We start from the raw sequence: 14,667 nt of genomic DNA, 5'->3' as shown, positions 1-14,667 counted from the left end.
TGTCTTCCAATGACAGAGAATTCAGATTTCCTATCTTGAACTCCAACTCTGTTGTTCCCTGTAATTTACTGTTTCCATTCACACAATTCCTTGTAGTGTGACCTACAAACATGAAACAGTCATGTTTGTGATCATTCAGCACATCTTGCCTTATACTCCTAGCCCAAAGCCCCAACAATCTCTGCCTTGAAGATTTAAAATTAGCACAGCCATGCACGCACATGGGAGATAGAACATATGGGTGGTGGTGGTGGTGGTGGGCGGAGGGGAAGGAAGAGACATCAGACTTGCCATGTTTCCACCACCCTCTTGTCAAAGAAAATGCAAGACACATCAAGATGACAAGAGCAACAACAATCTGGTTACAGAAACATTCTACACATTTATTCTCACAGCCCAAATTAAAATAAACCAAAAAAGAAAATTAACAATGCAATGAAGGAATCACATACATCAGACATGTTGCCTGAAACACAATTTAAATAATTTTAAATATATCCTATGTTATTTAATTACTACAAACACTTCATACAATTTTTATTTTAACAAAGTCCCCACAAAAAGAAACAAAACAAAACAGGAATGGTTTTGAGAGTGGGAGAGCTAAAGTGGCGTGGACTTCGCAAAAGAAGTTGATTACAAATTTTTTTTTAAAGAGGTAGATCACTTTTAAGAACAGAAATGGGTTGTGAAAAATAGTATCTTTCCCCCTTCAAGTCTAAAATTCATCCAAAAAATTACAGTAGAAACAGAGCGCCTTGAGAAGAGGAGATAGCTTCCTCAGAGATGAAGAGAAAAAGAAAGCATGGCAGGGAAACAGGTGGGGGTGATGAGGAAGCGAATAAAGCAAAAGAAATTCACTACTGAAAGCCCAGGGGGAAAAAAAACAGACTGCAGCAGTGTTTCTGGGCATGAGACCTGGTGAAAACCAGTTTGGTAGCAGTTTTGTGCAATGCATTCAGTCTTGTTATTTGAGGTGCACTTACTTTATAAAAGGGTCTCTTAAAAATTATACAGCAGGAAACAGAATGAGGGAGGAGCTGGGTGCACAGAGATAGCCTTGCACTAATATTCTCCCTTTAGACCTTATCAGCAGAAATAATATATCTCAAACTGGATTTCCTGACACTCCCCCCACCCCCCCTATCCCCAACAAAAAGAGTATTAGAAACAGACAGGACTGATTCCAAATCAGTTCTGCCCCTGCTATTCCAAAAGGATATTTCATTGAAGACTCATACTGCCAATTGCTGCTTAGGTGACCATGCACAGCCTATGGACTGATACTGTGTTTTACTTAAATTTTCCAATTCACAAAGTGCATGCCAGATATTGTCTCTTTTTTTTAGTCCCCCAAAGTCTTGCCATTTCCCATAATCGCAGACAGGCCACACATTCGTAAAGGATCCGATGGTTGGACACAATGTGAAACATTTCTTTAACACTTCCTGCTTTCAGAGGTTTGCATCAACACACCGGAAGATCTCTCTGAAGCGAAAGACAAAACACAACAGATCACCAGGTTTCTTGCGTCTCTTGCAATCCAGTACGACCAATTCCGTAGACCCATTTGAATGGCAGCCTAGGTTCAATGTTTTATTTTCAAGTCAATTATTAAGAGACAAACAACGGTGTTACCTCACCATCTTCACTGCATAAACCTGAAAATGAAGAACAAAGATTAAAGGTGTTTTCACTTCTTGTGCTGTTCAATAACTTTACCATTTTCCACTATATAATAAGTGTGAATATCTTCTGAAAGATAAAGAACTTAAATATTGCTAAATGGAAACTAGAAGTTGAAGATTTTTGTCTTGCACTCATCAGAACATGGACCAAGAAAGGGGCGGCAAGGTGGCTCAGTGGTTAGCACTGTTGCCTCACAGCACCAGGGTCCCAGGTTTGATTCCAGCCTCATACGACTGTCTGTGTGGAGTTTGCACATTCTCCCAGAGTCTGCACTGGTTTCCTCTGGGTGCTCCAGTTTCCTCTCACAGTCCGAAGATATGCAGGTCAGGTGAACTGGCCATGCTAAGTTGCCCCACAGTGTTAGGTGCATTTGTCAGAGGGAAATGGGTCTAGGTGGGTTACTCTTTGGAGGGTCTGTGTGGCGTAGCATGGCCGAAGAGCCTGCTTCCATACTGTAGTGAATCTAATCTAAAACAGACTTGAGACAGAAAAGAGACACCCATTATGTACAGCATGAGAAGAGGATGCTGATTGGTTGGGCCATCACTGGTCTGAAGATGTAATTGTCAATCTTAATTCTCAACTGACAAGTAAACTCTGATTGATCAGGACACTGCGATAGGGATGGAGTAGAATTGGATGTCTTTATAACCCCTTTCTTTAAAGAAGTATGCAATATGCATAAATTCTTTTTGCCTTGACAATAGAAACTACTTAGCACTCTGCATTTTAAGGGATACATAAATGCATCACATCACAAGCCCTTCTCATTAGCTTAAGCTCATTTCCAGGGCAATTCTTAGACCAGCCTGGATTCTGGATTATTTAATAAATGATTTCCAATAATAATAACAGCTAAGAAATATCCTAAAACCAATTTAAGATCAACCAAGCTTTCATGCCAGATACGTGCTTCCTCCAAAGTCTTGCCATCTCCCATAATCCCAGACAGGCTACACATTCATGAAGGATCTGGTGCTTAGATACACTGCATAAAACATTTCTTCAATGTTTTCTGTGGTCAGTTCATGGAGGAGGAGAATCGTGCCAAAAATCAGTTCCTTTGGTATGTTGCATCAATTAGAGTGACAATGCTATGTTGCTGCATTCAGTTCCTACCACTAGAGGCTCTCAGTGATCTGAAATAACAAAGGCTACTTTAGAGCTTATTCTGTGGCATGGTCACTTTTGAACGGCAGACACACATGTTGTATCCAAGAGGAATTAATTTGTAATACAAAATCATAGCCTCTTTCTAGTACTGTATGGATTGAGACAACCTCATTGCCAGTGTTATTGCAAGAACTGACATGTTGAGGAAAGGTGGGGTTGAAGATGAACCATACTAATATGCCATACAGAACCTTTTGTATGCAAAGCAGGAGGCAACCAAAACATATTTTCGGGCTTCATGCCAGATATTCCCTCAGATTCACGTTACTCATAACTCCTGTGTAGGATTTGATCCAGACTACACATTTAACGTTCAGTATCTTGACTAATCCTACCTACATAAAATCCTTCACAACACTTTTTAAAAAGGAACAAATTATTTTTAAAAATATAACTTATAAATTCTGCTTTAATACATCTACAGTGAATGCCACAATATTACAGCAAAAGGGGTGGAAGTCCTGTCACAAAGTAATATTTCTGCCTTTGAGTCAAAAGCTCCAAGTTAGAGTTTTATTTCAGGATTTGATGACCATAAAAGATATGTTCAGATTGTGGCCAAACTAGTCAACTGTCAACCTATAAATTGTTGCAATATACCTAGCGAGAAAGGGTGGGGTTTGGGGGAAAGAGGGAGGCTTCTAATCAGCCATGCTTGACATGGAGTAACAGCCCTTAACCTATAGCTTCTGGTGACAAGCTAGTGACCAGTTGAAGGAAAATCTTGATGTGGAAACAGATGCAAGCTTGTACTTTGCCCGCCTTGTGCACCATTAAAGCCAGAGGATAGAAAACATGATCCCATAAAGAAACTTTCATCTTACTCCTCAATGATATCACAAATTTATATCCTCCTCAGTCTCAGATGACCAGTCGAAGAAATCTGTGACCAGAATTTTAATCATGTTATGAAGGAGAGAACAATGTACTCAAAAATTTCTTAGTTCAAGATTCACCATAACAGTTTGTCCTCACATCTACCAGTCCCTATGCTTCGCCTTTTCCGTTGTAAAAAGCTAAACAAAATACATCAACTGTTGTTTAACTGAAGTTTTGAACAAGTACAGCAGGAAATTCTTTGTTTCTTGTATTCTATATTTCGGGGTGCAAAAAGCAGAGTGCGCTTTCCAACTAGTCTTTTAAAAAAACTCATTGTGGGTTTTATTATCATAAATTATATATCCCATCTCAAATTACCTTTTATCTATGTACCAAGGACCTTTTGCATCACCAAATAAAATACTGCAATTTAAGGTTAACTTAATTTCAAACACTTTTCTTTAGAAATGAAATGAGTAAAATTGACATGGTTGGTGTGGAAATAATGTTTCCTGTAGTGAAGAAGCTAGAACTAGGAGTTATTGTTTACAAATAAGGAGCTGCCCATTTTAGAAAGGAGATAGCAAGGATTTTCTCATGAAGCATAAAGTGTCTTTGGAACTTCTTCCTCAAAAGGTGACGGAGAAAGAATCTGATTTTTAAAATAGAAATAAATAGATTCTGGATAAACAAACGGTAAATGAATATTGGAGTAAGTAGGAATGTGAAGGGGAGGTTAAAACCAGATCAGCAGTAAGCTAACTGAATGGTGAAGGGCAGAGTAGCCTAATCCTGCTCCTTAGTTGTATGTAAGTGAGTCCTTTTCCAATTGTGACACAGAGGTAAATGCAGATAGACTTTTTTTTAAAATAAGATTTATAATCATATAGTTCAGAACCAGAGCATTCAGTTCAACCAGACCATGCCCATCATAATCCCAAACTAGTCCCTCCTGCCCATGCTTGGTCCGTATCCCTCCAAAAACATATCTTCTTCATGTACTTACCTAAATGTCTTTTAAACGTTGTAACTGTACCTACATTCACAATCTCCACTGAAAGTTCATTCTACACACGAACCACTCCCTTTATAAAAAAAGTTGCACCTCATGTCTTTTTAAACTTTTTCTCCGCTCACCTTAAAAATGCCCCCTAGTCTTGAAATCCCCCACCTGAGGGAAAAGACACTTGTGATTCACTTTATCTATACCCCTCAATTTTATATACCTTTATAAAAGTCACCCCTCAAACTCCAATGCTCCAGCCTCTCCTTATAACACAAACCCTTTAATCCTGGCAACATTCTAGTAAATCTTTCTGAACCCTCTCCAGCTTAACAATATCTTTTCTATAATAAGGTAACCAGGACTGATACAGAATCAAGAGTGTGGTGTTGGAAAAATACAGCAGGTCAGGCAGCATCGGAAGAGCAGGAGAATTGACGTTTCAGGCATAAGGCCTTCCCCAAAGTGTGAGAGATGTGGTTCAAATATACATAAAAATAAGGAAGCTAGGACATCGACAATGTGGACAGTTTTGTCAACTTTTTAAGAGTTAGATGATCATCTGTAATTTACCTGAACATCATCTGATGACGATCCATGGTTCTCCTGGTCATCTTCCAATTCACTGTCATTGCTATCAGTAACTCCAGGAGCCCCACTTCTTGTAACAGCACCTGTTCGAGTTTCCTTTGTTTTCCCCAAGTACTTCTCTGATCTTTTTTGCTTCATTACATTTGTTTTCCTCTGCCAAACAACTTTTTTATTCTTCATTCGAAGATACAGCCTTGGTGAAGTGAAGCCAGAGTTGGCAGAAGACCGTTGCCTGGAATCAGATTTTAACCGCTTTCCCTCTACTGGTGACACTTTCATTGATCTTACTGGGCTTGTAGTTCTGGAGACAATAGGTGATGTGCTTGGCTTCTTTGATTTTACTGGAGGTACAGATCTCATTCGCTGCTGCAACCTTGGTGCTAAGGAAACAGACTCTGCTTGCAATGATCCCAGCATTCTTCCTCTCCTTTTTCCTAAAAGAACTGGCGTACTTTGCAGCTTGATTTCAGTGTCTGCTGTCCTCCTACGTTGGCCACCTCCTTTGTCACTGCTGGCAGGGGAGTGGGAACTAGACCCTTTTGAGGGAGGGGATGCTGGTTTCTTGGGGCAACTGTAGGTAACATGTTTATTGAGGCTTCCGAGATAAGTAAATTCTTTCTCACAGTAAGGACAATTGTGGCTTTCCGAGCTCCTGTTTTTCAATATGGCCTTCTCCTTGGCAGATGAACGGTTCTTCTGCGAGATTGCCTTCTGCACCAGTTTGTTTTTTTTATTCTTTAGAGCATTCATTTTGATCTTGTTCATGGTCACTTTTGGCTTCGTCTCCACTTCAAAATTGAGCCGTTTCGGTTGCCCCATTCTCCGAATGGTGTTCTGCCTGGCTGGCTCTGCAGCAATTGCCCCATTTTTCTTCCACACTTTCTTTTTCAGTGGGATGGCATTTTTCTTTGGGGTGTAGCGTTTCTTGTCACTAGCAGATGCACAAGCCAGGATATGTTTATGCAATGCTGGCATGTTATCAAAGCTCTTGCCACATTTTGTACAGTGGATGGCTGTACTAAAGGTCTGAGGAATATTGTGTGTAGTAAAGTTTACAGCCGATGACACTGTGCTGGTAGGATTACGGTTATGATATTGAAATGGAGGAGGCTTAAAGCTCGGATAGCGTTGATTGAGACCCATACGGACATCAGGGCCTTTTGGCTTTATCCCGGATGCCATTACCTTTATGGTAGTATACAATTCCTCTGTTAAATCATTGGAATCATCATCATCTTCCTCCACCTCATGAGATGGCGATGTAGAACTTTCTTCTATTGGCTGATTTGAACAGCTGGTGGCTTTGCCTGGATCAGTGTAATTTTGAGGCCTCAGCATTCCATTTTCCAGCTCTACGTGTGTGCACTGCTGGTCAGGATGTAGGTCACGCTGATGATGCTGTAAATTGCAAAGGAACGCAAACTCTTTCTTGCAGACAGAACACACGAAAATCTTGCCTACGCCGTGCAAAGATGACCGATGCTCAGACAATGCATTAGCTTCATTAAAAAGTTGCACACAAAACTCACATTTGAAAGGCCATTCTTCAGCATGAACCAACAAATGTTGGGTTAGTTCCTTGATAGAATGGAAAGGAGTTTCACAGACATTGCACTGAAAGCTTTTGGTAAATGTTGTTTCAGATTTCGCCTCTTGAACGGAGGACTGAACATTTTCTGCACTCTGATCATCAGTAGAGTTTTTAATGAGTACATCTTGGAGCGATTCTGGTTCAATTGTGGGTGGAAGAATACAATTCAATACTTGCTCACTATCAGTGTCTGGATAGCCAACGTCTTTAATTTCTTCCTTAACATTTATACCTACTGGTGACAAAGCAGGGGTTACTGACTGTAAAACTTGGGTAACTGACTCTGGAAGAGGTGAAGGTACAGAAAGGACAGGCGGTGGAGGAGAAGGAGCAGGGGTTGTTACTGAATTTGGGGTTATGTCAGGATGAGGTGGTGTCTCTACCTCTAGTTGCGGCTGAGGACTGCAGTCTGTATCTTGTTTATTGATCATTGTTAGATCTGTGCCATTATATTCATTCATAAGTACCTTCTCTAACATAGAGGTTGTAGGTTTCTTCTTTTTACTGCTGCAAGAGACTGGAGTACAAACGCTCCCTGTATCCTCTTTGACTTCACTGTCACTGCACAATTTTTTGTGCAAACTCAAGTCTAAGATGGTTACCCCAGGTCCTTCTAGTTCCGTTTTTACATCATGTTGCAGTTTTATGCCACTGGATAGATCTAGCGGCAAATGGGTGCAGGGAAGCCGGCTTGGTGCATATTCTTTAGAAGCTGTTATTTTGCACATTTCAAGACTCAACGGGCTGAGAGTTTCATCTCTGCTGGATAGACTCCACGCAGGTGAACTACTCTGGCTTTCAATTTTTGGTGCTTTTAGTCCAGGTAAACTTTCACTCCATACCCTTAAAAAGTCGGTGTCCTTTCCGGTGCTGCTCAATGCTGGACTATGCTGTGGAGAATTCGGTGGTGAACTTGTTCTCCTCTTGAATCGACTTAATCCCATTGTGGGTGCCGTCGATGTTGAAGGACCAACTGAGCTGTCTGGAAACAGAGTTGACCTGGGTGAACTGCTTTCCTGTATCTGAAGCAGCTGCTTGAGTTTTGAGGACAATGTATTCTTCTCCTGATGCCCACTTAAATTGTTAGTGGTCTGACCAAGAAGAGACAGACCACAAAATGAGGAGACAACAGGTGATATAGTTTCAATGCCTAATTCTGTTTTAGTTTTTGTAAATGGTAGAGGGCTAGTGGTTCGCCTCTTTTTAGGACCTTTCAAGTCACTGTCTGCTGATTCTTTTAGAACAGTGTGGATTACTGGTACTTGTGTTGTTGTTTTAAGGTTCTGAGGAGATTCATCAGTCATTGGAAAAAGCACTGAAGATAGTCCAAATGGATTTGGGCAAGTGGTGTCAACTTCAATCACTTCACAATTACTGGTGCTGTTGTTTGATTCAATTTTGCCATCAATGTAAAAGTTCAAGTTTTCAGAGATGTTACTGGAAACATCCATAATGTATGCTTGACACTCATCAGTCTCCTCTTCATCCTCCTCATCCTCTTCGTCTTCAGTTTCTGTGCTAGCAATATGAAATCCAGAAGATGACCTGATTTGGTCTGATGTCGGGTCCTGCTCATCCGGAGAGCCTTTCCGTCTCATTCTAATACCCTTAAAGAGGTGACGCTCATGGATACGTCGTTGATGGCGACGCAAGTTTGTGTAAGAACCAAATGTTTTTTTGCACAATTTGCATGGGTGTTGAATTTTTGATTCACAGCTCTTGACAAGAGAACTTTCCAAGTTTTGGGGTGTTGCTTCAGAATCAGTTTTCTTATAATTTTCCAGAGCTACAGGACTTTCCAGTCCAGTTGAAGAATTAACACTGATGTCAATTGCTGTTTTGTCAAAATCAAAATCGTCCTTTTGGAGTTGTCCAGCCATATTAATTTTTAAAGTGGCTTTCTTCTTAGGCCCAGCTTCATGGCGTCGCTCATGACGTCTCATGTTGATATGGGTGCCGAAGGCTTTACCACAATACTTGCATTTGAACGTGAATCCTTCTGTTGATATGTGAATGTGCTGGTGACGTTCCAGACCTTGTTTTGTGGTAAATCTGCGCTCACAATTTTTACAAGGAAACATATGGGTTTCTTCAATGTCTCCCATTCCATTCTGATCGCTTTTTGATTTCTGCTTCAGCGATTTAACAGAAATTTTCTTTTTGGGGAGATTCTCAATAGAATCGTTCTCTTCTGCCATTGCTTCTGGCTCAAGAGACATTTGTGGATACTTCAGCTGAGGCAGAATCTTCTGAGTAACTATTTGGTGAATCACTACTCTCTCCTCTTGTGAATGGGCTGTAGGGGCACAAGGTTCATCCTTCTCCGAACCTAGTTAAAAGAATAAAATTACTACAAAGCAAGATTTACAATATCACTTTAACATTTATCAGTTTTTCTCTTACATATACATTCACTATTCTATTCTGGAAAAACAGCGTTGAAGCTCATGCAGTGTGTTGAATTAATGTATTCAAGAAATGATAGGTAAGGGAAATTGATTTCCTCACACTAATGTTCATAGCATCACAGTTACAACACAGAAGGCAGCCAATTGGTCCATCATGCTAGAGTTCTCTGGAACAGCAACCTAAGCTAGTTCCATCATCCCACATTTGCTTACTAATTCCTTTCAGAAAGCTCCGATTGTATCTGTGCCATTCAATATGAATTTAAGATCCTTATCGCTCATTGTATAAAAATTATTTTTCTTGTGTCGCTTTTGGTTCTTTTGCATATCAGCTTTTAATCAGTGTCCTAATTGTTAGCCTTTTTGCCAATAAGAGAATTACCCACTATCTGCTGTTTAGATTAACCATTTTGAATTGATTAAATCTTCTCTCAAACTTCTACAAGGAAAACAACTTTAGCTTCTCCAATCTATCGACATATCTGAAATAACCCCAAACCTAGAATTACCCTCACAAATATCTTTTCTGTATCCTCTGATAATTACACCTCCTTAAATGCAATACCCAGATTCAACAAGATTTCACTATCTTTCCCTTCAGTCTGAAAAACTGTTTTACATTTGAGAGGACTTTTCAGCCTTTGAAATTGGGTAGCTTTGTGATCAAAAGTGGGAGAGGAAGAAATTATGTAACTAAAGGGATGGAGCAAAGTGGAGGTAAAAGTACATGTGCAAATCCTATTATGACCGTAGTAAACATGGGGCTTTTCTGTATTTGCACAAGTGCTTTAACCTCCACTCTGAACTGTAATCATAATAATGAGTCCTAATCAGTGGACATACATATCGTATGCATGTTTTGGACATGAAAGGGAAAATAAATAGATAGCATGGGATTGTAGAAAGAGGGGAAGAAGCAACTGGTGGGAAGTATGATATGAAAAGGCAGTTTTACATATTTTAAAATATTAGCATCCCACTTTAGTCAGAGACCGACAGCACAAAAGTCACCCTTTTAGTCCACCGTCTGTGTCAGTCAAAAACAACGACATAACCAACTAATCCCAACTTCCAACACTTGGTCCATAGCCTGGTATGCTGTGGTAATGCAATTAAATATCAAATACTACTTAAATATTGAAAGTTCTGCCTCCACCATCCTTACAGGCAGAGAGTTCCAAATTCTGTGTAAAAAATCTCTGGGAAAACGTTTTTCCTCATTTCCTCTAAATCTCCTACCCCCTACCTTAAATCTGTACCCCTCAGTCATTAACCAAGGAGGAAAAGAAATTCTTCCTCTCTATCCAATGCATTCCCTTAATTATGTCCCCACTTGGTCTCCTCTGCTCCAAGGTAAACAATTTCAGTCCATCCAAATTTTGTTGGTAACAAATTCTCCAGCCCAGGCAACATCCAGATATATTTCCTCTGCACCTTTTACAGCATACTATGGTTACTCCTCATACTTTATCCCCAAAATCTTAGAAGTTTCTTTAGTGTACAATCCCACTTACCTATAAAATACTAATTTCCATTCTTTGCATTTGAGTCAACAGGTAACTCTTCACCATTATCAATTAGCATTTGGGTATCACTGGCTAGGCCAGCATTTTTGCCCAGTCCTAAATGAGAGTCCACCACATTGTGGCGGTTCTGGAGTCACACGTAGGCCAGACCAAACAAGTTTCCTTTCCTGAAGGACATTAGTGAACAAAATGGATTTTTCCAACAATCAGCAATGGTCCCATGGTCACTCTTAATTAGATTTTATTCAGTTCAAATTCCACCATCTGGGAGGATGAGAATCAAACCAGTGCGTCTGGAATATTACCCAAGTCTCTGGAAGGCCATCATCTCCCCAATAAGAGTAGGGTGATAATGAACAATAATCTCCATTAAAAATCTGCGCATTAGCACAAACTTCATCTCAACTCTGAATTCTCGTCTGTATTTAGTATGAACATGCGACATCAAGACCTCACTCAACATTTTGTGATCCTCCCAAATTTGTCACAGCCCAAGTCATTTGGGGCTATGAAGATTCCATCCCATATCTGGAGTGAGGTTTTGAAATTAACATGATGGTACAGGGACAAAGAACTATTCTAACAGTAGGAGAAATTACAGTTGAATGGAAACATTACAAATAAAGTGCATGAACTTGCATAAATTCCTCCTCTTGCAACTCTGTAGTAAAATAGCAAAAGGCACCTAGTAAACCACACAATGCCCATACAATCGAGATTTATATGGTTTGCATTCAGACGAGAAAGAAAATCTCCAATTCGTTATGAGTAGAAAAGGTAACTTTCACTCTTTTGGAGAGTGAACCCTCAGATTTTGGGTAACGGAAACACCAAATTGAAAGAAATGTATAAATGAACAGAAAACTCATGGAGCTGATTAATATTCATTTGCTACATTGTGCAGAGGTGACTGGTTTAACCTGAGGGTCACCACATCTCAGGCAAGGGGGTGAGAGGTTGAGAAGGTTATTCTTTCATGATTACCTCGGCCTGTGTGGGAATTGAATCAAACCTGGTGGTGTTCCCCTGCGTCACAATCCAGCTACCCAGCCAACTGAGCTAACCAAGCTTCAATATTAGTTATATTGCAGAAAGTATGAACTTCAATATTATAAATGAAGCAACAGTCTCAATTTATGTCAACACATTTGCATTTAGACAAACAGGATGACATTTCCAGGATTTGTTCCAAGTCACTGATTAGATTCCAATTCCTAGGGTAAGGAGAATTAAACATTCAAGGGCAATTTGTACCATTCCCTATGCTTTAGCAGTAGCTACAGGAAAGTGAATTTGTAAGGTACTGGGTAAGGATCGGAGTAAATGGTCTGTGATGTCCTCCATAATCTAACAGACTGTTGCTGAAACCTGTGGAACCATACCCCATTTAAGATGTGCTGCTTTCAGTACAATGAAGGAGGAAGTTAAAAATATTGCATTTCATCATTGCACAACACTTGCCAAAAACAACAAGGCAGAAGATAATTATGGCGTGGTACTACTTGTTCTCAGCCAGTGCTATTGTAAAACTGTTTTTCTAAAATGTAACTGATCGCAGACATGCCTGTTCTCAAAACTCACGGAGGCTGGTATTAATCAATTTTTTCTCTGCATTTTCCATAAACTGCAGTAATAATAGTGTAAAGAAATTGACAGTGCGACAAAGAAGAGCAACTAGTATTAGTAATCGAAAACCACTTTTCAGATACAAACAATGGACAGAGAAGTTAATCTTACAGTAGTTCACCTTTGCCCAATACAACTTATAAGCAATTCAGATAAGTTAGCAATCTTAACAAATGGTCAGAGTTCATCTTTATGCTGCTTTAAAATTTAACACTTGTCAAAAACTAACACATGCTAATTTACATGTTGGGAATCAAACTGACTTTGTGACTATCAGAGTTGTGATGGCTGAATTTACAGTATTGAAGGTGGCCATTCAGCCAAACAGGGAAGTTGCCTATTCCGATACCATTTCCTTTTGCATTATTTTGCAAAAATGTATGCAGCTGCATTCTAATAGACTTGCAGAAAAGTATTCCATATCCTAACAACGCTCACCGATTTTTTTTTCATAATCCACTTTTGAGCTTCCAGTGTTATTCAGTTGATAACTTTGCTCCTACTTCAGACAGCACAGATAGATTTTCACCATGTAAACTTAACCTTTTCATAACTTTAAAAATCTCTATTTAATCTTGCCCTGCCTATCATTCAAATGACTGTTGGACCCTCAGCTCTAATATAAGGGTGGCACGGTGGCACAGTGGTTAGCACTACTGCCTCACAATACCAGAGACATGCAAGTTCAATTAATAAAGAAATTCTGGATTTGTAAGATAATCTCATTAATGACAATCCTGAAGCAACTGATCGTAGTAATGACCTCTCTGGTTTACTAACACACCTCAGGGAAGGAAATATCATCCTCACCTAGTCTGATTTGTATGTGACTCCAGACCCACAGAAATATAACTGATTTTTAAAATGTTCTCTAAAACAGCCTAGCAAATCACTCAATTCAAGCATGTTAGGGATGAGCAACAGATGTTGGCCTGAAGTGTGACATCTAGATTTCTTGCAAGAATAAGAACAGACTAGTCTTCACTTTGTTTCTACTCTATCCAATTGTAGATATTTTCCTTCTTCCACTCCAGGATAATGCTCATCGAATAGAATCCTTAGTGTAGAAACAGGTCATTTGACCCAACAAGTCCACACTGACCCCCTGAAGAATATCCCACCTAGACCCATTCCCCAACCCTTTTACTCTACATTTCCCCCGATGAATGCACCTAACCTGCACATCCCAGAACACTATGAGCAATTTCCCATGGCCAATTTACCTAACCTGCACATCTTCGGACTGTGGGAGGAAACTGGAGCACTCAGAGGAAACCCACGCAGACGCAGGGAGAATGTGCAGATTCCACAGAGACACAGTCTCCAGAGTCTGGAATTGAACCTGGATCCTTCGCTCTGTGAGGCAGCAGTGCTAACCACCTTGCTGCTGTTTTGCTGCCTGTTTTCCTGAAAATCATTTTTTGTTTCCTATGTCCAACTATAGCTGCTAATCATGTTACTCCACACATCCTTCGATAATCTTCCACATTCTTTGGCATGAACAGAGTTAACGCAAAACAAACTACAGCTGGGTTTACTGCACCTGACCACCAACATAAAATCAGAGAACTATACATTTCAGGACATAGCCACTTGGCCCACTATACCTGCTCCACTTAGTTAACTGAGCATAATTATAAATAGGTGGTGGGTGGGGAGGGTGTGGGAAGGTAGCTGAGAATGCAATAGGTAGGTGAAGGTGGGGGCTGATGGTGATAGGTCGGAGCGGATAGAGGGAAAGGCGATGGACAGGTCAAGAGGACAGTGCTGAGTTGGAGGCTTGGGATTGGATTAATGTGGTGGATGGGAAAAGAAGAAATTGGTGAAATCCATGTTGATCCTGGATTGTTGCAGGGTCCCAAAGTGGAAGATGAGGTGTTCTACCTCCAGGTGTCGAGTGGTAAGGGTTCGGCGATGGAGGCAGCCCTGGAATCTGCATGTCATTAGTGGAGGGGGAGGGGATGTTCAGCCATGGTGCAGTGGGGTTGGTTGGTGTGGGTATCACAGAGATGTTCTCTGAAACTATCCGCAAGTAGGTGTCCTGTCTCCCCGATGCAGAGGAGTCTACATTGGGTGCAACGGATACAGTAGATGACATTGGAGGTGACACAGGTAAATTTCAGACAGATGTGGAAGGATCCTTTGGGGCCTTGGACGGAGGTGAGCGCAGGTTTTGCACTTCCTGCTGTGGTAGGGAAAGGTGCCAGGAGTGAGGTGTGGGCTGGTTGCGGGGGGGTGTGT

General features: G+C 40.5%; 1 protein-coding gene across 4 annotated transcripts in view; it reads right to left on the bottom strand.

The window, feature by feature from the left end:
• Positions 1–433: 433 nt before the first annotated feature.
• Positions 434–14,667, bottom strand: part of prdm2b (PR domain containing 2, with ZNF domain b) — a 187,213-nt gene continuing 172,979 nt past the window's right edge. For all 4 annotated transcript variants that reach the window (XM_060852381.1, XM_060852380.1, XM_060852382.1 and 1 more), the window contains exons 8-9: positions 5,258–9,195; positions 434–1,661 (exon numbers count right to left, since the gene is read on the bottom strand). In XM_060852381.1, coding sequence (XP_060708364.1) covers positions 1,635–1,661; positions 5,258–9,195 — 3,965 coding nt within the window. In that variant the 3' untranslated portion in view covers positions 434–1,634. The remainder of the gene's footprint in view (positions 1,662–5,257; positions 9,196–14,667) is intronic.

The sequence above is a fragment of the Hemiscyllium ocellatum genome, chromosome 37 (genome assembly GCF_020745735.1).
Source record: "Hemiscyllium ocellatum isolate sHemOce1 chromosome 37, sHemOce1.pat.X.cur, whole genome shotgun sequence".
Classification (NCBI taxonomy): Eukaryota; Metazoa; Chordata; class Chondrichthyes; order Orectolobiformes; family Hemiscylliidae; genus Hemiscyllium; species Hemiscyllium ocellatum.
Note: the sequence above shows the minus strand (reverse complement) of the source record. Positions and strands in the feature narration are given on the sequence as shown.